The sequence below is a fragment of the Perissodus microlepis genome, chromosome 1, assembly GCF_051167445.1.
Source record: "Perissodus microlepis isolate ML-2025 ecotype Zambia chromosome 1, ASM5116744v1, whole genome shotgun sequence".
Classification (NCBI taxonomy): Eukaryota; Metazoa; Chordata; class Actinopteri; order Cichliformes; family Cichlidae; genus Perissodus; species Perissodus microlepis.
In genome coordinates, this window is record NC_140461.1 from 3,780,257 (window position 1) to 3,807,000 (window position 26,744).

At 39.6% G+C, this 26,744-nt stretch overlaps 1 protein-coding gene across 1 annotated transcript in view; it reads right to left on the reverse strand.

Moving 5' to 3' along the window:
• Nucleotides 1–26,744, reverse strand: part of LOC146393167 (neural-cadherin-like) — a 325,691-nt gene that overhangs the window by 47,863 nt on the left and 251,084 nt on the right. Inside the window, exons 31-33 of the mRNA XM_084927227.1 lie at nucleotides 25,150–25,330; nucleotides 21,541–21,707; nucleotides 6,722–6,986 (exon numbers count right to left, since the gene is read on the reverse strand). Of these exons, the coding sequence (XP_084783353.1) occupies nucleotides 6,722–6,986; nucleotides 21,541–21,707; nucleotides 25,150–25,330 (613 nt within the window). The remainder of the gene's footprint in view (nucleotides 1–6,721; nucleotides 6,987–21,540; nucleotides 21,708–25,149; nucleotides 25,331–26,744) is intronic.

Genomic DNA, 26,744 nt, shown 5'->3' on the forward strand with positions numbered 1-26,744 from the left:
TTCTCAGTTATCACAGCCAGTACTGATGGCCTGCCGTAACACACTGACACTAAACCTTTAAACCAAGGAGCAAAGGTGATTTGTTTCTTTAACCTCCTAGGACCTGGCGTCCACATATGTGGACATCGCATTTTGGGTTATTTAGACCAAAATACTCAATTTTGCTCTACAATTTTGCTCTGATATCCACTTACGAGGACATTATCCTGCTACTGTTCTATCGAAATTTTAAACAAATATCCTCATATGTGGCTCTCATTCTTCTTAAAAACAAAAATAAGGTAAAAAAAAAATAAAATCTGGTAATTCTTTGTTTTTACATTCATCGGGCTCCAATCAGCCCAAATATCAAAGAGAAATTAAAAATGCATGCCGTGGAAGAGTTTGGGTCTTAGGATGTTAAATTTAGGGCAACTGAGTTTCTTTGTAATGAACATGGGAAAATAAATCATAAGTAATTTATTTCTGAACTTGCACTTATTTTTCTAAATAATATTTTCTAAATATTTACGGTTCATTTAATATGAAACTTTTATTCTAAAAAACATACAAAATTCTTATGTTTTTGTGGAAGTTACTATTTGATGAGATCAAACTGAGCTGGATGCAGTCCATGAGCTAAAACTAGTTTGACACCAGTGGTCAAACTATCAGCTTGTTGCTGCTTTATGGTTTTGAGTTAGCTTGAAAGTAACCCCACTGCTGAGAGACTGTATCACACAGCAAGTTTTGAATCCACAATCGCTGTAATTAGAACTGTGTGAGCACTGCTTGATGTTTAAAGGAGTCTTATTAAATTTCTACAGGGAAGCACAAGAGATGGAGAAACCCAGGAGGGAACAACGGAGAGAGAAACATGAAGAACTCAAACAAATTAAAATGACTTAAGATTTAAAGACAATGATACAGAGGAAAGAAAACTGTGGAGGTCTAATTGAGCCTGTATATTATTTAGGAGACCCCAAATTGAGAGTAAGCAAATCTCTATTAGCCGTTTTTTGTTCTGTTTTATTCAGTTATTGGGCAGCGAACATGTCAAGTTAGTGTAGGAGCAGTTTAAAATTGACTGCTTGAAAAAGTTCAATAAAATGGCAATGCTCTTATTTAACAGCAACATCCGATTCGGGCATTCTACATTATCTTATTACGTCTACTCCTGTTTGTCTATGTGACAACATATATTTATTGTATTTGTGTTTTCATCCCTTAATTGCTAAGCTGGCATGTCCAGCTAACAAGTCATTTTTTGAAGAGAGACATCCCCCAAAAGTAAACACAGTCGTGCACAGATATTCACTTGGCCTGCCATCGTCTATCAAGTGTACCTCTTCTGAAGGGAAGTGCTTTTAAAATCCGTTTAATAAACTCATGCATTGTCTTTTATTGCCCGAAGCAAAGCTGTCTACATCTCTCACTGTCTAATATCTGGGAGTTCTCTGTCTCTCTTTCACTTTGTGTCTGTGGCTCTTGGTTCTGACCTCTTCCTCTCTCATATAGCATCTTTCCTTTTTCCATCAGTACCTACGCTTATTTTCTCTCTCTCGATATTTCAACTGAATCTGCCAACATTTGTGTTCGTACAGTACGGTATGTGCATGAGTCAGTCTGTTGTCTCTCGTAGGTCTCAGTTAACAGTGCAAACCTTAGTGTCTAATTCTACTTTGTTCACATTATTCCTTTGTGCCAACATCAGGTTCCAGTATGAACGGGTTACGGTCCTTAACTGATCCAAATAGGAACAATGGATGATGTTGTTGTGCTGAAGTAATCATGGAGACTGCTGGAGTCAGCGTCTGCAGTTGTATTTCTTACAGCTTCAAGCTAACATGCAGCAGAGTAAATCGGACTCCACTTTTCAAGAAGAAATGCCTGCTGCTGCTTCTGCAGGGAGATAGACGAGGATGCGATGTTAAAGCCGGCAGTGATTAGATGATGACTTGTGACCTCACTGAGACAGATTTCATATAAAATTTCAGCATGTGAAGAACCACTTTTAACGACATCTGCCAGCACGTCTCTGCAAAGTCATGGCCAGACACTGAATTCAGACAAATGGCACAAAAACTCTGTTTGTTCAGAATGAGGCCACGTTAAAAAATAACTAAATGCCCCCTTTTGTGTGGGAATTCATAACACTGAAGGTGAGCTGATATTGTTCCATGTAAAATAAACAAACAACACAAAGCAGTTTCAGCTTATTCAAACTGTTAGCATGTTCGTATGGCACAAGTGAGGTTAAAATTAAAAGAGCGCCTGGACGGCTTAGCCTGGAAACAGGAACTTTGAGAAAAATGGAACAAAAGTGTAACAAATATAACAAAAAAAGTGTGTGTACTGTTTAGTGCTAATGAAGCCGTCCCATGAAGCACTTTATTTCACCTGTATTTTGAACTCAACACTGAAAGCATCCATAATTTCCATATACAATTTCAGATTAAGATTTTCATAGTATATATTTTTTGAATAGTAAATTTTTAACTTTACTTTTTGAATGCAGCACTGAACTGTGTTCACTTGCAATGGTTTTCCATACACGTCCCTGAGCCCATTCAGTGTTTTCCACGATAGAACCATCCCTGCTTTTACTGAAACGCAGCATGAAGGGCTAAGGTGCCTCGAGGCGACTGTTGTTGTCATTAAGTGCTGTATAAATAAAAGTGAACTGAACTCAATTGAATCAAAAATGATGCCATGCAGTTTGTGTCCTTGGACCATGTGCATAGAGATTTCTCCGTCTTCTAATGATATCATACGTATACCTTCAGTGGTGAAATCCTTTGGAGTTTTGCACTGTAAAACGTTGCTGTCATGTCCTTAGCTAACTTAAAAAGCTGTTCCTGTCAGGGTCCCTGCAGCGTGGATCCTGGGTTTTGAGTTTTATCTAGTTTTGTGCTTTCGTTTATCCTATTTATGATCCTGTATTTTTTAGTGTTCACATTTAGCTTTTTGTTCTTTCTTTGTGTCTGTAGTTCTCATTATTTCCTTGCTTGATGTGAGTTCTTTTGTTGAATTGCATGCCTTTAGTTAAGTGCTCCAGCTCAGAAGGTTCACTCTGAGTTTTTGGTTTTATGATGGGATTATGTGTGAGCTCCATAGCCTTCTGTTTGAAGTGCTATGTTTATCTTACTTACACTTATGAGTTTCCTGTTTCCTGTGCCTTTAGTTCCATACTTGTTTCAGTTGATGACAGCTTCTTAGTTCCTGTTCTATTTTAATAGCGTCTCGTGTGCCTGGTATTGAGTTTAACCTTCCTCGCCTATTTTACTTGATTTGTTGCAGCTGTGTTCCCTGGTGTTTTCCATCTTCTTAATTACCTGGTGTGTACTTATTGTGTTTGTTGCCTCTTTCCCACATGGCACTGTGTTTCCTTGTCCTGTTCTGTGTAGTCCTCTGGCTTAAATCCTTGTCCAGCATATATATTTTTCCCTTTATCAGCATTAAAAACAGTTTGTTGAGTTCAGCTTGTTGCTGCTTTATGGTTTAAGTAAGTTATCCTGAGTCCAGTTCTGAACCTGCTATAATTTAATATATTATATATACAGACATCTGACTAGTTGTGTTTAGAAGTCTTGAAGCTTTTTGAAAACTGGACCTTAAATAGCTGTAAGAATAACATCAATGTAATCTGACACCCACTCGCGCACACTATAGCACATACACAGGAAAAACTACAACGCACACACACACACACACACACACAGCTGTAGGGACCACGGCCATCGTCCCAGCTAACAATAAAATTGCATTTGGATGAATTAACCATTAAAGGGTCATATCAATCATTCAGTAATGCATAAAAATGTCACAATTCTCTCTTGAAAAGAGCACATATGAATAGATAAAACAACCTATTTTTGGCAGCACTCCTCAGAAGAAATACTTGCTAAACTGCCTGAATGAAACACCACCCCTTTCACCTTACCCTGTGACACATCAAACACATCACATTATCTCTTTCTTCCACACACTCAGACAAATTATATACACCAGAGCCTGGATGGTGTTTAGATGGTGTCGAGCAACAACAATTCTTCTGTGTTATTTTGCCACGGTGCGATCCATCAGAGAAATTCTGGAAGATTTATATTGTTGTATGCCATAACCTTTTCCTCCATTCCCCGAAGAAGATGTTAACCCTTAATGATTCAGCCCTGCTCACATCCATCTGCCTTAGATTTGCATAAAAAAAAAAAAAAAAAAAAGAGTCTGTGGGCAAATTCATGACTGACTTTTGTTTTCAGCAGAACATAAATATATATTGTTTTCTGTACAGAGAAACATCCCTACAAAAAAGTAGAAACAACCAATTACTAGGTTAGTTAATGGTACTCAACAATCCAGTTTACACAGTCCAGTTAGTGTTGTGAAAAAGGATTCTGTAACGTGGGTGAATTTTACTTTCTTCTCAAACTTTTCACAATAATTATTTATTGAGAAAAAGGCACAATTAATGGTTACATTTCTTTAAAGTTTTACATTTTTCTTTTTCTGTGTTTACCACCTTAGCAATTAAAAAATGTTTTTAATTATTTTCAGGATTTGGAATAACACTGAGCAGTTTACTGATGGGGACAAGGAATGCAGCTACGCTATAACAACAACCCACTTGGGACGGAAACAACAACACCTCAACTCAAACAAATTAGTTCTAGAAGAAAGACTCAACAAAATGTGCAGATTAATTTCAACTTCTTTAAAGATTTGCTAATTTTTGTACCACAGAGAGGTTTTAAAAACTTTTTCCTCTGCAACTTGGACTTTTATCACCAGCTTTGCTGTAGCACAATTATACTTATAGTAGTGTTATATTATAACTATTTGGGGGATAAACATTTGCAACTTGCATTTCCTGGTGAGTGTCACTGACCAGTCTTTAGGTCTGCTCGACTGCCATCGACCTCCAGCAACAACTCACCAACTGGTTGGGGAATAGACATCTTTCCCTCATTAACAGTGTTGGGACTGTGCCACTGCTGAACACATATGGGTACACTGGAAGAATATCAGCTATTATGACCAAAGAAAATTTAATCACAGTCTATTTAACTGTGACAGAACCACCAACTTTGCACAAATCTGCACGACATCAATATGCTGCTCTTTCACTCAGACCATGTATGGTTTCTTTAACTCAGAGTAATAAATCACCCTGAAAGAGCAAACAATGTTTTACTGCTATTTCATTTTAAGGATGGCAGGAAAAAGCAGCATCTTTACAGAAATGAGAAAATGACATTTAAATATTTAGTCATTAGTGTGCCGCAGTTCAGAAAATCTCACTACTGCAGTTCAATTCAAGAAGAGTGAAGCCATTAATTTAGTGTTATAAAATGAAATATAGGTCCATTATTCAGTACAAACAAAACCTATCAGCTAAATATTTTCATCCATCAAATCATCAAAGCATATTTTACAGTTGTTACTCATAGAAATGAGGTCGTAAAATGTGACAATTTATAAATACACGGAGGGAGAGCAGAAAGTAACAGACTGTAACCGTCGGGCATCTGTCCACATCTGGAGAATCAGTCTCTGAGAGTCTGCGCTGAGCAGGTTTGTTAGAAATGCCCACGCCGACCCGAGTGATTACTGAGATATCGGTATCGATTTGTTCTAAGGGTCACTCAAAAAATATTCTTGTTGTCCTTGCAGAATGTTGTGCTTCGGTCTCTCCCGAGCAGACGTACCCCACAGCTCCTGAGTTTGAATCCAAAGTAACTACTATAAGCCTGGCTGGGAAGTGCTACTTAGGAGCTCATATTACAAAGATACAAAATAATTTCAGATTTTCATTTCTTAACACCTGGGGCCAGACCCATGAAATAATATAAATTCACATCTAAAATCCTCTGCAGGCACAAAGGCAGAAATGTGTCCATGCACTATTTTCATCTGTTATCTTCTAAAGCCGTGTCCTCTTGATGACAATCAAGTATATTTTTCTATTTATGTTGTATTTTTTCATCCATCAAAAAGACGACATAATTAATTTACTGTAGTACAATCCCTTCACTTTTGTTTTGACGCTTCAGTTGCTGGTAACCAGCTACACTGTATGACCAAACGTTCTGAGCCACCTGCACATTACACATACAGGAGCTGTAGGCTATGGAGGCCCATACCATCAAGTTCCCAGAGCTCTTTAAAACAGCCCGTTCTTTCACAATTGTTTGTAAAGGCAGACGGTGTGGCGAGGTGATTAAGATTAGGAGGTGGGCTCTGGTCCTTCTCATCTAGTGTTTTTACTGGTGTATGGTCGCCACATTGGTTGTATCACATTCCAATTGTGATGTCGCCACAGCCTTGTCAACATTTATACACTGCTGTCTTCTTCTGAATGATATGTGTTGCTACTAAGAAAACCTGCACATCAGCACTGTTGTAGGAGTAGAAGAAGTCGATGGAGGGCACAAATAAAAGCTGATTTTTTTTTTCCAAAGATTTCTCTGGAAAATTGAATCTTTTCAAGCTCAGAGCTGGTGCAGCTAAACTGAGAAAGCATGGGTAAACTTATTTCTTCCAGTGTGCACACATGCTCTAGTTTCACAAATGTCAGTTTGTGTAGAAAAAAAAGCATGCGTGTTTTTATATACGTACATATTCAGCCCCTGGTGTCTGTAGACATTTTTTTTCTGCTCATAAAAAAGTTACAAATCCAAAATCTCTATGACTGACAGACAACGAGAGACAGTAGTATTAGATTAATGCTGTAACCACCTACCCTGGAAGCTCTTGTTGATGCCAGAAGGGAAAGTGTTTCCCAGCATCACCACAGTGGGGTCAATGATGATTTCTCGGCTCCGGCCCTGCAGTCCTGAAACCTCACGCTGTCCTCCGCCACCATCCATTCGTAGTGTCATCTCATTGTCATGGCGATCTAAGAAGACCTCATGCCACTCACCATTGTCAAGTCGATAAGTGGGCAGTGTTAGGTTGTAGTCCCCGTCCCCAAGGTTGTAGAAAACACATAGAAGGCCCTGAAAGATCTGCAACGGGAAAACAGGACGATTAATATAAGCCTTACAAATCCAGCAGGAGACTGAAAAACTAAGGACGCCATTACTGTTTCCACAGGACGTAAGAGAGGAAGTAGCAACCATCTAACAACCAAAGCTTGGTGGAAACTGGTTCACGCAACAAGCCAGTGATCTCACACAGACCAGCAAACGGACAACAGAATCAAGGTGTTGCAGTTAAAGTCAGCACCTCAATGTGACTGAAATTCAGAGCTATGCCTAGAAACCTAAACTTAAGCAACACTGTGAAGAAGAGTGGGCCAAAATTCCTTCACAACAATAGGAGAGACTGACAAAGCCGCACAAAGAATAACACTTCAAATGATTGCTTTTAAAGGTGGTTCAACAAGTTGGTCAATCATGTGGTGTACGTAGTTTTTCACAGGGCTGCATATAACTGAAAAGTACTTGAATATTCATGAATTCAGCATTTAAAGGTACAGTCAATCATTTTTTGAGATTAGTTAATAGAAAAAAGAATACTTCATTCATAAATCTGCACTAATTGGTGTAAAATTACACTAACTCCAATAAATATACACAGGAGCAGGCTCTGGTTTGTGGAAGCCAGCATGCTGATTTGCCATCTTGAACAAAAAAAACGATGAGATGAGTTCCTTTCACCAAAGAAGCAAACACGTGAAGGAAAGACACAGCGCCACCAGCATGTGGATAAAATGTTATCCTCTTCCTGCTCAGCTCAAGCCTCATCTCCTGATCTGAATGTTTCCACAAAAGTGTAGCTGCCAGTTGATTCACAACCATGAGAAAGCTAGAACATGTCAACATTTACCCCGAGAATTCAGAACTGATCACTATTAACTGTTTCATCAATTACTGGAATTCGTCCAGGCTCTGAAGCAGCAAATCACACCCAGACAATCACACTACCATCACCATGTTTGACTCTTCGTATCATGTTCTTTTTATTGAATGAGGTTTTATGTCAAATGTAACTGTCAGAAAAGTTCAAATTTGTCTCATCTGTCCACAGAATCAGTCTTGGGGATTATAAAGGTGATTTCTGGCAAATGAAACAAGTCCTTCTTTTCAGTCAGCAGCAGTTTTTGCCTTGGAACGGTCTGATTTTTAAGCAAACGGGATTATATTTTGTACTACATAATCATTTTAGGTTTTCTTGTTCTTCTCAAAGGTAAGTTTTTAGTGCATTAAAATCAGACTAACATGACAGATTTTTACTTTGATTACATAGGAGTACTGTCGGAGTAGGAAATAGATAGTAGCCAGTGGTTTGTAAATAACTGGACATGAATAACTTGAGCTTCATACATAACATTATACTGCAGTATGTTTCTAACTAATTCTCATGACACTTTGTTTAAGGACACGACATATATTGAGGTCAGCTTGAAAGGAATGCAGATGTGAAGTGGAAATGTGACATGATATGTGGATGTAAACTATAATTTCATATTTAGAATCCCTATATAAGAGCATATTGTCCTAAATGTTGCCAATAAAACAGACGATGTAGCATTTTAAGTATAATTTTGGATAAAAAAACATTGTATCAACGTTTGGACTTATTTGACCTTAAAGAAGATGTCAGAGATCAAAGTAATGTGATATTTAGAATCCCCATATATCATTCCCTGCTTATATGCTGTCAATACAAACAATCACAGTAAGAAACAGAACTTTAATAAATAGATCTGTCTACCATTATTATCACTTTGGCCTTGAAGGAGAGGTCAGAGGTCATATGAGGTCAGAGGTGACCTCTGACCTCTGGCCTTTTTACACTTTTTGTCAATTTTTGAACAAAAAAATCGGTGGATATTAGCAAAAATTTTAATGGATTGTTACCATGACCACTCTGCACCTCAATCAAAACTTTTTGAGCGATCACGTTTACAGATAGAATGGCGCACGCACACACACGCTATCAAAAACAAAACCTGCTTGGGGGAGGTAATTAATGTGAAAACACTAAGTATATCTCTCCTTACAGAGACCTGCTCTCAAGGGATTATCAGTCAACCTCCCTGCGAAACGATTCCTCTGAAAACAGTTTTCTTGCAAAGCAAAGCTGACGTTTGTCTATCTTCGAGCACCTTTCAAGTGTACTTTTCAGTGCTTAGTGGGCATAAACTAAATGACATGGAGCCTCTTTCTTTTGGGGCATTGGCAGAAGTCTGAGAAGCATGGATTTCAAAATCCCAGTAAACAAATTGAAACTGAGGCCAAGAAACCAAAATTTAATGGCTTTTTTCCTCACGGGAGGTCATGAAATTCAGCCTGGTTTTTGTGTACTCTTGCAGACAAAGAAACAAAGAGATCTTTCCTTGGCAGAGGAACTCTCTTAATGGCAGGATGCCATTAGAGGGAAAATATGTTGCGCTGACCTGAGTTCAAATTTCAGGTTTTAAAGCTAATGGATCAAAAGAAAGAAAAGATTCCACAAGGATGTTAAAAGATTGGATCAATAGGACAATTTGGCCAGTAGGCCAATAAGCCAGAGCGATTCCATGGGGGTTAGATGTGGGGAAAAGAAATAATTCCCAAAACAGAAATTTCCCAACACAGTTTAATGACTGTATGACCAGAACGTGCATTCAGGTAAGCCTTTCTCATATCAAGCAATCGGATTCTACCACAAGAACGCCTCCGGCCAGTTTCACTCCCTAAGCAGTGACAACATGTGTCTTACCATTTAATTACAAACACCCTGGGAAAAAGGTAATTGTCATTTCTGCTTTTGCTCTGGGCCTAGAATAAATATTAAATGAGAGAACATTGAAAGCTGGCATTTAAACTTGCAATTTGTTGATTTGTAGCACAGACACACACATAGACAGACACAGACAGACAGACACACACACACACACACACAGGCGTGGTGTTGTCCAGTACAATCTTGTGAGGAATGGGAGAGACAAAAGGAGAAAGCGACTTCATGGATGAGAGGAGAATAAGGGAGAACACCAGCACTTTCCCCCGTGTTTACACAACAAGCTGTTCTCTTCAAGGCTCAGATCTCGAGATGAAGATTTTGGCTCGGCTGTGATGCTCACCACATGTCTATCACAGAGCAACATTCATTTGAACAAAAAAAAAATCAGTCCAGGAAGCTGTGTGTCTGCATGTGTGTGTGTATGAAACTCAGTTAGAAGGAGAAGAAAACCAGGATAGAACATGTCCATATGCAGTGTTAAGAGGGATTGGGCGGTGGGTGGGTCGTCCTCATTTCAATTTCAAACTGTTTCCTCCAAGTGTCCCACTGAGCATAATTTTCTCCCCTCCATCTTTGTCTGCCACTGCTGCCACATAAACAGAGGACTGAGATGAAAAGGGCAGAGGAACTGAGACAAAGAAAGTGAGATGTGAAGGGGAAGTGGGTGGCTACCATTAACTCTCTCACTCATTCTCGACAAATAAAGATTTAACAAGTGTTTTTGGGGAGGAAAACTTTGTCAAAAAGAAAACAGCCATCGCTTGCCAGCTCCCTCTGTAGCTGTCTACTGATCTCGCAGTCTTCTTTCTTTTTCCTCCTTTTCCCTTTGTCACGTCAGTCCTTCCTCCTCTACCCATCTTTGGATTTTCCATCAATCCCACGGTCGTTTCTTCAGTTGGATAAAGTGTTCGATGGCTCCAAGGTTGTTTAGTTGGAGGACCGTGGCTCATTTCAAGGCTCTGTGATGAAGTATTAATTATATTCAGAATCCACTGGGGCAGAGCTTTCTAACCAGACACACTCACTGCCACCTGATTTTACCCCCAATTAAAGCTGAACGGAGTGGTGCAATTTAGCTCCTGCTCCGCTCCCTGGGTGGTATGTGACTGAGTGCATTTGATAGTGTGTCTTTGTGTTTTTGCACTAGGTGTGTGTGAAGGTGTGCAACTCCATTTTTCAGTAAACAGTCCCACTGCAGGGACCCTTCCATTCCCCACAGATGCTTCCTGCGACAGACTGCTCTCAGCGCCGCAGCCTTTAGTATTGCAGACATGTACAGATGATGCATTAATCTCCCCAGTTCTCATGATTAAATAATGGTGTGTGAAGGTAGATTGTGTGCATATATGACTAGTGAAGGCATTTTTTCTTCAACTTTATTTATACTGGGGAATAGAAGGAAATTTGATGCTCAATACCAGCTTCCACTTTGCATTCGTACAATTGTTATTGCCCTTCTGCACCCATATCTGCTTGTCTGCAGAGACCTAATCTGCAGTCAGATGCTTTCGGGACTACACATCAACACAAAAACTGTTGGGCAAATGGCATCGTTTTGCATTTTTACCAGCTTAAAGGCAGATCACTTTAATTTATGTTTAATACTCTCCACGAACACCACAAGCTCCAGTTTGGTGTCAATTTAAGAAAAAAATTTACATGATCTTCACTAAACGAGGTCATTTTAAACAGAAGTGCATATTCTATTCTTTGTAACGTGATCAATCACAAATTCTTCATATGTGAAAGTGACTGGCTGTGCAACTGATGAGTTTAGTTCAGGACGTCATTCTGTCTGTCATCCTGTGGTCAAGGTAATCTGCCTTGTAAAAATAAATGAGCCAAACAGCGTGAACTTAATGAAGCATTAAAACTGCAAAGCATCTTCTTGCCCAGCAAGATTTTAATGTCTTATTTAATCAGTCATCAAGCCATCAAGCAGCAAGGAATAGCCTGTCATTTAGAAATAAACTGCAAGTTGATGCAAATTTGATACTATGCAGCATGCACTGTGTAGAAAAAGCAGCTTTTGGTTTTTACAACAAGGACATGACCTTTGATTGTCATTTATGAGCTCCTTCTTTCCTTAATCTGAAAGGAACTACTAGGGATGTCATACAAACATCAATGATCTCATGCTGGTTCTGTCTTCCCATGTCGTAATACCTGCCCTTTACCCCCTTTCGGTTCTGCTACCACCCCACTTGAGAGCTCAATATGTTAATAATAGACCCGTCAATGAGACGGGCTGATCCTATAAAGTTTCGTGCAGCAACTCAGTGTGTGAATATAAACAGAGACAAAGCAGGATGATTGGATGACAGAGTGACTGCTCGAGTGGTGCAGCTTTCTGCAGCCACACTTCTGACATGGTAACCGAGCTTTGTGGTAAAATACAAAGTCTGATGAATATCTATGAAAACTTTTTTATTAAGAGCAACTATATGTGTAATTATATGATGAATAACAGTGGCTGAGCCACTTATTGTGATGGTATGCTAATCAGTCATGTTGAGCTGTTAATGCCTGGTTCAAACATCTTATGGAGCACTTATACTAAACCAGAGTGCATTTGAAATCCAATGTTCAGATTGCTGTGCGACGTGGGTGGGCCCACCTGAAAAAGCAGGTGTGCATGGTTCACTGGACTACGCTTATAGTGTGATTGCAACTCGAGCTCCACCACGGCCCACCAATACTTTCTCAATAACAATTACTTATGTTAAAAAATAAAAAAATAAATTGTGAGAGGCTAAGGTGTCAGCACTTTTCCCCAAGCTGTTACTCAGGAAGCACATACGCATTTTTTCCTCATTCCTGGGTAATAAAAGTTTTTGCCTTATTGCCTCAAAGGTCTTTTTAAAGTTTGTTTTTATAACCTGTGATTAATTTGTAATCACGTTTGCAAATGTCATCGTACTGGTCACAAAAGCAAAGTTTGAAAAGAATAATAAATATTTCATCTACCTTTGAGACATTAGTAGTCAGGAAAGAAAATGTGCAGGATAAAATCTGTACTGTACTACAGAATCCAATAATAACATCTTTAATTATGTCCACGGTTAGGTATAATTAAATTTAAGCATATCTAACAAAGCTGGCAAAAAGTGAAAATTAAAGTGGTGAAAGGGTAAAATCTACATCAGTCTTTTAGTTTTAAATTGCAAAAAAAGAGCTAAAAATAAATAAGTTTAAAGTTTTCAGACTATTTCTTTACCGTAGTAATTGTGATATAAACCCACTTTGTGATATACAGATTGCTATGCGTAATGTAGTACGACCAAGTGAAATTCAGCTCCCGTCTACTTCATTTTATCTCAGTAGTCAATAGAAGATTAGTGCCATACAATCGGTGTGTTTGTGTGCATTCACTCACTGTGACAGAAAGCAAAGAGCCAAAATATGGGTCATTCTCACTGCGAGGTAATGAGACTGAAGAGAGGAGCAACGCTCCCTTTACGATGAATATTAATTCTGAAGACACGAACACAAACACTGAGCGCAGGAATTTCCTGGTTGGTTAAGTCGAGGCCGATGGTCCAAAAATCAGTCAATGCTGGAGCTCGTGAGCTAATTCAAAAATAATTACTTAGTGTAATGGTTCATACTTTTCTTTTTATATGAAAGATTCGAAATGACTAAATTTAATTTAACTAATTTAATATAACGTTTTTATATAAAACCCACGAGATAATTCTTGTGTGTTTTTGTTTAATTGCAGTATAAATTAGTACTTAAGTAACCGTGTGGTCATAATCAATATCAGCAAATAAGCTAATATCTTGACTATGTGAAATATCTGCATGTATCAAAGTTAGTTCCAATTCTTAAAATTCATGGGCTGCAAACTATTATACCTACTATTTGTATATTTAAATAACATACATCTATATATTTGATATAAAGCTGTCTCTGTGACCATAGGTCAGCGCTGACTGAAGCTTCTACATGAAAAGAAAAGAGTAAAGCTTTTTCACGGTGACTCTTCCTTTTGGATTCTAACGTCTGATCTTGTTTGACTAATAAAAAATGCTTGGCTGTCTTCTAGGTAGAGATGGCACGATACCACTTTTTTATGTCCGATACCGATATCATAAATTTGGATATCTGCCGATACCGATATGAATCCGATATAGTGTGTTTTTTAATCAATAAAACGTTTTTTTAATATCTTGCTGCATTTTGTATAAGTTTATACTCAGGTTTAAATAAATAACAACACTAAAGCTATTCTGTTATACCTGTATGTAAAAAATACACTGCGCCCAAAATATTTCATAGTTCAGCAACACTGATCAATCTAATAAACTTAAACCTACTCCATCCTCCCTATTCTGGTATTTTAAAGAGTACTTAGCAGAAATATTAAGCAACCTAACTAATAGGGTTGCAAACTCCCAGCAAAATAAATAAATAGGGAACCACCCCCCACCCCCCACCTCATGATGCTTAATCGATGTAATCAAATTTAATTTGATGCAGTGTGGAAAAATGCACAGAAATAAATTATTTTTCAAGAATAATTAAATAGATTCAACATCTTTCTTCAACAGAATTGCAGAATTCACAGATGGTACTTTCCCAAAGGAAAAAGTACTACAGCTTACTAGGGTATATTAGACTTAACAGTTACTATATACAGTAATGGACTTCTATATATTTTACATCAGATTAAAACTTTGGGTGTAAGAGTCAGATAATTATTTATTAAAAGCTAGACATTTTAAATGAGAATAAGAAAGAAAAGTATGTCTTTGTGCCCCCTTTTCCCTGTTCATGCCCTATCGGCCCCCCTGGCTAAACTTTGCTAGATCCGCCCCTGCACAGTTACCAGCCGTCAGCTGCGTAGAAAAAGATCCTGGTGTAGAAAGTAATCTTAAATAAATTCTAACAACAGCTTATCAAGCTTAAACGTGCTGCTGTTGTTCAGCCGCTGGTTTCCTCTTTCTGGTGAGAAGTGGGCCAAAAACAAAGAAGAGAGACGGACTCGCGACAGAAAAGCCGATCAGCTGATCATTAAGCAGTTTCACTATTGAAGTAGCAGCAGGAGAGAGAGAGAGAGAGAGAGAGGGGCAGTCGCTTCATATATCGGTTGTTAAGCTTAACGTGGGAATGCTTTACAAACATTCAGAGATGAACTTACACACTTGCTTTACTTCTCTCTGGGAAAACTTCCTCGGAGATGAAATGCTGGATTGCTAGCAAGGCTACAAATACACACAGCCGCTCTATCACGTGATGCATACTGCTGCAACGTGCTACGGTTATGAGCAGAGTTACGCCGTGTAGCAAGTTTTGTGGGGTGCTTTTTTGATATTTAATGGATCGGATTACATTTTTTATTTCTCGCCGATATCCGATCCAGTAATTTGGGTCAGTATCGGACCGATACCGATACGTAATATCGGATCGGTCCATCTCTGCTTCTAGGTTTGAATTTCAACATTATGAACATCACGAATGGATCCCAAATGCAACAGTTAGGTAGAGAACAGAGAGGCTGTGGCTATCCTTTCCAAAAGATCCTCCTTCACTCAGGGCAGGGCTGCAATCTACCTCAGATACTTCTGATGTTCCCTGTTGCTCTATTCACCATGAGATACACTCAAAACATGGGGAAAAAGTAAGTGAAGCTTTGCTCTAAAATAACTTATGTGTGTTAATATTTGCAAGATGATTTCCTCACACACAAACTTAGTCACTGAATACTTTTTATTACACATGTCTGTGAAGGTTCTCAGTCATCCAGGTCATCGTAGTCAAAGGAGCTTGCAAAGAAAAGCGTCTGGACTTCTTTAAGTTACTTGAAGACGTTTCACCTCTCATCCGAGAAGCTTCTTCAGTTCTAAGGTCAAATGGTGGAGAGTCCCAGATATAAACCTAGTGGGGATACTCCCACTAGGTTTATATCTGGGACTCTGGCTGATTGGGACCCACACCCAGTTTCACACCTTGGCTCAGGCGATTAGAGGATCATCAGGGGGTCCTTTTGTCCCTCTGTGGGGGGATACTTCCACTAGGTTTATATCTGGGACTCTCCACCATTTGACCTTAGAACTGAAGAAGCTTCTCGGATGAGAGGTGAAACGTCTTCAAGTAACTTAAAGAAGTCCAGAAGCTTTTCTTTGCAAGCTCCTTTGACTTTTTATTACACACGTTTTATTTTATGTGTGCTTTTTTAAAGGAATATTATACATTTTCATTGCAATGTAGATTATATTAAATAATATTTATCTGTGAAACCTGATAACACAAACCACCATAAACACAAAGCAGATACCTTCTCTGGATGACATTTCCTTGGCCTATAGTAACACTAAAGGAAGGTTGCAGTCATTTGTGATCAGGATGTGGCCTTCAACATGCACGTTAAACAAATACGCAGCACTGCTTTCTTTCATCTGGACAGTATCACTAAAAGTAGTGAAAAGAACAATGCTGAAAAGTGAATTCATGCATGTATTACTCCTAGGCTGAACCATATTATAAATTATAATTCAGTATTATCAGTTTGTTTTCAGATCTCTCTATAAAGCCTTCAGGTAGCAAAACGCTGCAGCGAGAGTACCGAAGAGAGTAACATCATTATCTTCCCTTTATTGGCTCCCTGTTGAATCCAGAATTGAACTTAAAATCTTTCAACTCACATACAAAGTCTCCAATAATTTGGCCACATCATATTTTGAAGACCTCAAAGTATCACCTCATCCTAACAGAGCACTTCACTCTCAGACTGCAGGCTCACTTGTGGTTCCTAGAGCTGCTAATAGTTCTCAACTTGGATTGGAGGGGTCGACACTCTCCCTACTTTTAACATTAGGCTTAAAACTTTCCATTTTGACAATCTGATAGGGTTCGATCAGGTGACCCTGAACCATCCTCATCACACTACAGTCACATGGATGTGTCCAATGGATGTGCAACCTCATTGCCTTTGAAATCATTGCTTAGAACAGTGTTTCCCAAGAAATGATCAGGTCTGCCGTGGAAGATTATCTGGTTCCACCTGATTAGTACTCTAAGCGATCGGCGTGAGTAACGGGCAGAACAATTACATTCTCTTCCACCAGAGGGCAGTACAACTACCTGCTCTAATTAAATGTGTTGCCAACTGCCAGTAAAACAGAAGAAGACAGAGAGGAAATTACATAATAGTCATGCTGTGATACGACACAGCGCCTAATAGCAATAGATAAATATGTTAAAAGGAAAAGTAGTCAGTCTGACCTGGGTCCTGGAGAAAATTCTGATCCAGATGAAGACCCTAGCATGAGTAGTGGTCAGAAGAAGGCAACAAAGGTATACTGGGGACAAACCGAGCCAATTCCGCTGTACCTGGTCTATGGGGGAAAATTATCATGCTTTTTGTGACATTTTTGTTTGGTGCTGTGCCACGTGATTTTTCTAATGTGAAATATGTGCCATGGCTCCAAAAGGTTGAGAAACAATGGCTTAAAAGACGGGGGCCAGTCCCGTGACCACCTGCAATCAGCTTTAGTCTTCAAAATGACTTTGGTGCATCAAAATGGCAAAAAATCAGCAATAATTGAGTCATACTGCCAATTACATGCAACGTGTTTGTGATAATGCAGCGATTAACCGTGTAAACTCGTCAAAAAGCTGCAAATCTGTTGCCATCTATGAAAAGAAACTCCTGAAGGAAGTTGCTGCAGAACGTCAAAATTACATAGACGGCAATCTTGCTTTTATACAGCAATAGAACCAGAACAGAACCAGTTGGAAACCAAAAGAACTGATCCCCTATCCACATATCGCGATTATCGAGACACATTACAGATGAGTTGTGCTCATCGGTGCAGTGTTGGAAACCTGTCTATGTTTATAAATTAAACATGAATTAATAGCACACCTTCAGTCAGACCAAGATTGTTTGGAGGCAGATTCCCCTCCACCACCAGGTGACCTATGCAACTGTCCTCCGGTTGAAAGTGGTCACATGGAAGTTGACAGTACTGCACACACAACACCTGGGCATCCAGTTTGTACCGCAGATGGCTGTCACTCCACGAGCCTGGTTCTGTCAGAGGCATTATCTTTCTGATAAAACAGAGCTGTTGTTTCTTCCCACTGTCACCAAGTGCTTGCTCATGGGCTCATCTGATTTCTGGGGTTTTCTCTTTAATATTGTAAGGCCCTTACCTCGCAGTATGAAGTGCCTTGAGGCTACTGTTGTAAACTCTCAATCACACCACCACACAGTACTGACCCACACATATAGTTCTTACACACACACTGGACATTCTGGACATTGTTTTTGACTTCATCACTTAATCACTTTAAGCATATTTGCACTGCACAAGACACTAAATAATGTGGATTGCACAACACTGGTCATTATATTCTTCATTTCCAGTTAATACTTGTACAGCTGCTGTTATTGTGTATATATATATATATATTTATATTTCTTCATACATTCTTATATAGTTCTATACTGTGTATTGTGTATTTGTTGTACAGTTATTTTATTTTTCAACTTTAATTTATATATTTTATCTTATTCTTTCCCAGTTAAATTTACCCTTCATTCTAATTTGTGTTGTACAGTTATTTCATTTTTAACTTTAATTTTTATATTTTATTTTATTCCTTCCTAGTTAAATTTACCCTTTTTAATTTTCATATTTATTTCCTATCTTATTCATAGCCTTTTCTTTTTTTCTTTAGGTCACGAGCAGCTGTAAGCATTTCACTGCATATTGTACTGTGTATGTCTGTGTACGTGACAAATAAAATTTGAATTTGATTTGAATTTGATTTGATTTGAAATTCAATTGAATTTCATGCACGTAAAATTGTTACAGCACAAAAAACAGTGGCTCAAAAAACAGGAACTTTATCAGTAATCAGAGGGACTAAAGTCATTTAAAGAAGAGAGCCTAATATGTTTTGTAATATCTTTTACTAAGCATACTGTTGGATGTGAAGCCATACACAAACAGAAAGGGCTCCTCACAATGTAACAGTGTATCCAACCAAGAGTAACACATACTAATTTCTTCCTCTGATTAAAAGCAATCAAAACTATTACAGTGAAAAATATAATCTTAGCAGGCAGTAGACGGTTATGTTTCCACCAAGAACTCAGCAGGGTTTCCAATGTTTCACTGCTCTGCACTCAGGAATAAATGCACTATTTATGGTAGATAAACGATGTGCACTCGCTCCCCATGTGGCTGTGCTGATGGAGCAATGTGATATTTAGGAGGGAGTGTGGCAATGGATGAATAGAAAGGATAGGCAGATGGAGATCAGAGGAGATTTAAACAGCTGCCATGGTATGGATAATCATCATCATTTAAGACACAGATGTTTGATCAATACGTGTGGTTTGAGTGTGGGGCAAAAGACAGGGAAAGGCACGAGTAAAGAACTGGGAAGATGCTGCTTGTGGAGTGATAAATCCAAATGTAAAATGTTTTTGGTTCAAACCATCGTCAGTACGTGGAGGTCGGGGGACGGGTACAGCGGTGAGCATCTATACTCGTTTGTAAAACACGGTGGAAAAAGCATACAGAGAAATCAGATGTTGATCCACCATGTACAGTAATAACATCTGGAAAGCATCTGATTGGCAACAGCTTTATTTTTTTGCATGACAATGATGCCAAACACACAACAGAACGCTATCAGTCCTGGACTGGCCTCCCCAGAGCCTGGAGCTCAACATTACTGAAGCAGTGTGTGATCATCCAAAGAAGCCTTTTGAAGGCTGGAGAACGATTCCTAAAGACTACTTAAGAGACTAAATAACGCTTGTGTAAGAGAATTCAGGCTGTTTCTGTCTGGCTTTACTTTATATGCTATGTTTCCAAGTGTTTTAATCAGCTGCTGCACTTCTTTCCCATTTTCCTGACAAATAATAATTATTATTCACATTATTCAATAATAATAATTTGCAGTTGTTTGCACACAAACCAATTATTCTAAACAAGTGTCAGAAGTCAGACGTCCTCTGTATATACTGGTAAGCCACTACAGGCCCGGCCAAGGTTTAATATGTTCCATCGATGATTAAGATTAGTGTAGTGCAATGATGTGACTGTTTTCATTTTATAAACTGATGGATGGAAAACATTAATTAAAAAGAAGACACGCAACAACACAAAACAACAACAACAAGTGAACATCTGGATATTAACAGCTGGAAAAAAAACTGTTGAGAAACCAAAAACAGTAAAGTAAAGACATACATCTGTTTCTGGTTGTTTCGAATGTCTTTTTTCTGCCCTGAAAGGAAATGTTGTTTGGAAACAGGAGATGTACACCTGTGATGATTTCCCTCTCACTGCCTTAGGTGGGGCCCCAAGAAGTCAAAGGTAAAAAACAAAAAGTTATTTACTTTGTTTACTCCTGTCACATCTGTGTGGTTGACCAAAGCGTCTCACTGAAAGCTGTGTGCCTCCTTTAATTTATTCATTCACTTTTTGTTGACTTGTCTGGCTCATTAGATCTTGAATTCACATAAGTGACCATGATAAATGAGCATAAATGTCTATTTACTTTTAAATATTTAATCAGTCTGATCCTACATGAGTTGTCCCTACAGTGTACAAATTCAGGTGATAGCTTTGTATAAAATGCAAATAGATTCATTTTCTACTAAACTTCACTGGGAATCTAAGGAGCTTGGAGAGAAAAGCGCCTGGACTTCTTTAAGTTTCTTGAAGACGTTTCACCTCTCATCCGAGAAGCTTCTTCAGTTCTAAGATCAACTGGTGGAGAGTCCCAGATTTTAAGCCTTATGGGAGGGCCCCCAACAGTGTCATGGACCCCCTATTGATCCACTACCTAATCACATGTGAAAACGGGTGTGGGTCACAATCAGCCGAGGTTTCGGGTGAACCAACTGTGAAGCCTACCCCCCTATCATGTGATTTACTGAGGTCAAATGGCCCAGGATGTGAGTGAGCGTTAAGGCGTCTGGGAAGTAAACTGGATTGTAAGCCGCCGCCTCTGTTCAAAGATGGTTGTTCACAGTGGACATAGACGCTTCTTTCACTCCTCTTTCAAACCATCTGTCTTCTCTGTCCAAAATGTGAACGTTGGAATCCTCGAAGGAGTAGTGCTGGGATTGTACTTCAGTGTACTGAAGAAGCTTCTCAAATGAGAGGTCTTCAAGCAACTTAAAGAAGTCCAGATGCTTTTCTTTCCAAGCTCCTTAGACTTCAGTGTACTTCCCGGTGTACTTCAGACCCAGCCATACACTCAGACAAAAACCAGTTCATCCAAAAGACAAAAAAAATAAATAAATTTAATGTATGCTGTACAGTGTCTACGTTGGAGAGACCAAACAGCCACTTCATGAACGCATGGCACAACATACAAGAGCCACCTCAACTGGACAAGACTCGGATGTTGCATCTTAAGGACAAAGGTCACTCCTTTGAGGATGCCAACGTTCACATTTTGGACAGAGAAGACAGATGGTCATGACTCTCCACCATTTGCTCTTAGAACTGAAGAAACTTCTTGGATGAGAGATGAAACATCTTCAAGAAAGTCCAGACGCTTTTCTTTCCAAGCTCTTTAGACTACGATGAATTCACACATGGCTACAGAAAGAAATTATGTTAACTGTTACTTTTACAGCAAGAGAAAGTGCATGTTATAAGAGCAGTGGGTGGATAAAGAAAATGCCTGCAGTTGCTACAGGATAAAGAGTAGAGCAGAATCTGAAACTGTTCATGAAGCGAGAACGTAAAATAAAATTGCTTTCCACACAACAAAGCCAAACCTAAACTCACAACCTGCTATGAAAAATTCTGAAAGTGAGGAAAAGTGATGACTCCATCTTCCTGCACTCACCTCCAGACGTAAGTATTCACTTTGCTCCTTTGAGATCAGACTGAAAAGGACACTGCTGTGTTTACGGGTTCGAACCAGGACTTGGATCCATGTCCTCCGGGCAGGCAGCGGGGACGCCAACTGGTAACGCACGTGACTGTGGCCATCAAAGGAGTACTCTGGGACCTCTGGTGTTGGTGGATACAAACACATAACCACACACAGAGGTCAGCCACATAGTGCTGTGTTTAAACAGGATTTCAAGTGCAAAACATAATTCTTAGACAGTTTGGATGCTGCTTTCCTCCACAGAGAAGACACCACAAGTCACTTCAGCTAAATCAGTTTTAAAAAGTCCGGTGCTGGGGACAGAAAGAATATGTTAAATGCACAAGATAGAATATGCATGTTTGGTTTAGCTTGGGTTCTTCTGTCTAAGAGTTTGAAGTTTTCACAGAAGTGGATTTTGTGCATGCCTCTCAGAATAAACCAAGCACACCTAAAACTCTCAAAGCCATTCTTCCATCTCACGGCGTACGCAAGTGAAATTTTCTTCTATCGCTTTCACACCTCTTCCTTTTCTTTGTCTCCTTCCCTTGTAACTTTGACAAAGTCGAGTGGTTCATGAGAGCTCACTTGAAGGCAATGTCAAATCAATTTTTAGGGGGGGGGGGGCTGCTTCTAGGCATGGAATATGCAACTGATCAGTCATGTCCTCTTGAAGCTCCCAAAACTCCATCTCAAATTTTACTTTGCCTCTCAAGGCCACAGGCTGTTTATATAAAAACATAACAACACCATCAATTTTACACCAACAGTCTCACGTTATTCATAGATGGCTTGTCAAATACACAAAATACTTTGAAGTAGAAGTGGGGGTATTTGTTTTCCTTTCCTCTTCTTTTTTATTTTCCATGTAGACTCCAACAGAGTCAAGGGCAAATATTTAAATTAAAGAGTGAAAGAATTAATAGTGAATTTTGCAAGTTTTTGTTTTACAAGATGAGAGTGACTCACTATCATTTGTTCAGTTCAGTTAATACTGCATCGCATTGCAGTTTTATTCCAAAAAAAAGAGACTTCCTTGTAATTTTCTTACTTTGCAAAGCAATCCACTGGGGTAAATTGGAACTGGGCCGCATGTTAAACACAGGTGGTTTAATCTGTTAAGGACTGGGCACTATTTGTCATATAAGACATAACAGAAAAAAAGAACCATTTGTACAGACTGCACACCAAATCTTGACCTGTTACGATTTCAGATTCTACATTCGAGTCGTGTCTGAGTCTCACTGTGAAATAGGAGGCAGAAACCAAACAAGACCGTAAAGCCTGGACTAGTGTGCTGCGATCAGCAGAAAGCATGACTGAAGGTGTCCTCCTCAACTCCAAGGATGTGTGCGAGAGGCCACGTAGGACCAGAGCCATTAAAGAGCCAATCTCAGTCCAATAAAAGTCTGCAATAAGCCAATTGTCTCCACAACCACCCGACCAGCACAGAGAGGCTCAGAAGAAGCCATCTTCTTTAGGCCAAGGGGCAGGGTAGGTTGCATGGTGAGTAAAACAAAAATTACACTGCAGTGTACTTCTGAGATTGGAAACTGATAGAGTGCCGTTAGCGTCTTCTTGAGTCATCCTTGCCTGCATTTATATATCTGCAATACACTTGGAGCATTGTCATGGCTAGTTGGCGATGTCCCGGATATCGCTTCACAAAGCTACTTACACCCCATTATTCAATTTGTTTAGTTTAAACCCTAAAAGTCAAGGCAGCTCATCCTAATTTTTATGGAAGAATTCATAGATGCTGCCAATGAGTGACAGCAGTGAGGTCTGGTAGTCTCAGGATCTCGTCTCTACTTTTTGCAGATGGTGTGACCCTGCTGGGTTTATTCAGTAGTGACCTCCAGCTCAGCCTGGGACAATTTGCTGTGCCGAGTGTAGTCGGACTGAGAATCGGGAACTACAAGTTCGAGGCTGTGGTTCTCAGACAGAAAAGGGTTAATTGCCTACTTCAGGTTAAGGATTAGTTGACGCATTAAGTGGAGTTCAAGTATATCAGGGTCTTGTTCACAAGTGAGAGTGGAGTAAAGCAGAGCAGGAGATTAACAGATGCTTTGGCACGCTGTTCATTACGGTGAAGAGAAAGCTGAGTGTGAAGCTAAAGCTGTCGATTTACTTGTTGACTTTCTGACCCTCACCTAAAGCCACAGGCTGCTGGGAGTGACTGAAAGAATAAGAACAACATACAAGGGAGCAGACAGACCTCATTCTGATAGGTGTCTGGGTTCAACCGTAAAGTTAGGGTCAAGAGCTCAGTCATTCAGGAGGTGATATAGGGATCTCCCCAGGATGCCTCCTGGATTACAGATGTGTTTCGGGCATGTCTAACTTAAAGAGGCCCGCAGGACATGCTGGAGAGAGATTATGTTTCTCAGCTGGTCTTATGTCCCTCTTAAATAGAGTTGTTCCTTCCCACTGTCTCAAGTGCTTGCTAAAAGGGGGTCACTTGATAGTTGGAGTCTCTCTCTGCTATTTTAGGCCCTTTACCTTACAATATAAAGTATCTTCAGGAGACTGTTGTGATTTGGTGCTATGCAAATATAATAATAATAATAATAACAAACTTTATTTATAAAGCACACTTAAAAACCAAGGGTATGCCAAGGTGCAAATAAAACTGAAATGAACTGAATGCCACTAAAACTATTTTAAAACATTAACTTCTGGCATTTCCGGGTGAATAAAGTTGGGTTATTTTCCACAGTTGCGCTTTCACACATGCAACACGCAGCAGGAAATAGTCTGCTTTCACATGTGTTCAGACATCTAGAAATGTGATGTGTCGTGGCGCTGCCAGGATGCAGCATGTGGTAGGTGCCACACATCATACCCACTTGTTAGTGTTAACTGCACAGCACACACACAGGCACAAACTTACATTAACACAAACTTTGTATACGGGAGTTGGCAGGTTAAAGAAAACGTCTAGCCTGGATGTATTTGTTCACATATCCAGCTCCCCTGGATAGCTCTTGGAAAAGTTCAGGGCTGCTTGTGTGAAAACAGCTTAACTGAAGTGCTCCATGTTTGTAGTTGCATCCTCAGCTAACTTATTAAATGCTTTGGTTCACCCTCAGCTGCTGCGTCCTTTGCCATAGTTGTTGTGGCCTTGGAGCCACACAGCTTTTATTCTGTTTTACAGTCTAGGTTACCCGGTAACAAAACGGGGTTCTCGTCAACAATATTTATGGGAATGTTAACCGTAAATTTTCTGACAGCCATGTTTACTATAGCCTTGAAGACCAAACCATTACACTGAAAATAAAGCTGCTCAGGATCCCTTGAAGCTGTTGGAGGAAACAGCCTGTACCATGTGACACAGCTGAAGTGATAAGCCGGGAAGGACGTGTGCATTTTAGCATTTAGAGCGATTTTGTGATAGCACAAACTCCTTGTCCGACAATGACCAAATATGTGTTTGTTTCACATACTGTAATCTGACATAGTCAACAGGGAGTAAATGATCTTTGAGGCCACATGGATGATTTTCTTTTCTTTTTAATGTTACAGTCAAGAACAACATTTTATTGCATAATGTAAAACAAAAATAATAAAAAATTGGCATACCTTCTTCACACTGGTGTCCTGTGTATCCGGGTATACACTGGCAGCTGAAGGAGCCCCACTCACCGTGACAGCGACCCCGGTGGCCACAGGATGGATAGCCCATGTTGACACAGCTGCTATCTGTGGTCAGGCAGCCTGGAGAGCTGGACTGCGAGTCGGCCGGGGAGCCCAAATCATACAGCTGAATGGAAGAGATACAGGGGAGGAGATGGGAGGATTAGTAAATTTAGAGAAGATGAGGGGAAAGGTAAAGTTGAAGAAAGGAGAAACTGGATATGAAGTGAAATTGGAAAAATATAAACAAAGAAAAACAACAAGAAAGCAAGAAGGAAAACGAGGCGGAAATAGGAGGGAAGAAATGTGGAAAAGTCGAGATGCGAGGAAGGCAATAGGGAGAGGTGCCAAGAAGTAAGTAGCTTACATACAGAAGGCAAAAAGGCAAAGTGACAGCAGAGAAAATGGGATTAGGGAAGACACGGGACAGACGTATAAGGGGGTCAGCAGCCAGAGGGAGAGTCGGAATATTCGAAAGAGTTAAGTAAAGTCAAAGAGTTTTCTTCCTCGATTGAGGAAGAAAACTCTAAAATACACTGAAAGACATAAACTCAGACAGTCTCTTTCTTTAAATTGTCATCTCTCTGTCTCTCAGAGTCTCTCGTCACAATGATGAAACCAAACTCTTGACCAGAGAAACAGCATGGCCACCTACAGGGAGAGCTGAAAGGACAGAGGAACCTTGAACGCTTACAATCGCATGTCATAAAATACATTAATATGTTCAGTCACCTCCCTGCCAGGACCAAACTTTATGAGTTGTGTTTGTGCCGCAGAGAGGATGCAGCAATGTGAAAGATTGTAAAGTGAAATGAATCATGCCATCAGGGAGCTGCTGATTGGTTCTGACCTCCAGCAAAAAGGGCTCTTATTGGTTGTTGACCTTTAAATGCTACAGCTCCACAATTTTCTGGGGTTGAGCTGATCATGTTGATCGCCAAGGACTGAAAGGCAAACATCTGCATTCTAAAACAGAAAGACATATTGGCGTGTCTGCCATTGATTCGACTGAGCATCGGTGTCACTCCAGTATGTGTGCATGCGTGTGTCTCTGAGCACAGCACTGGCTGATACATGAGCTCAACTCAAAAATACAGCTGCTTCTTCATGAATAACAAATTACGGCTTGAGCTGAGAACAGTGTCACACCCCCACAAAGAGACGCAGCAGGATGCCATATTTGCCACGATTAATTTCAGGTGTTGGGTATGAAAATGTCTCAACCTACACAAAGTGAAAATACATTCTAAATGAAAAAGCATGCAGCTGGAGTGTGCCGTGCAAAGAGTGAAGTTTCACCCAAAATGTCTGAACCTTGAAGCACTTCAGTCACATCTTGGAGGAAGTGATAATGAATATGACTGACAATGACACGCAGGAGTCAAGCATAATGTCACCTAAACAGCATGAAATGAGTCTCTATAAGTATTGAATTCAAATTTACAACATGTGGTAAGGCGATGTCGTTTAATATCGTTAAAAATTCTTTTCTTTTTTTTTCTAGTTCGCCATCCACATGTTGGTTTTATTTCACTCCCTCA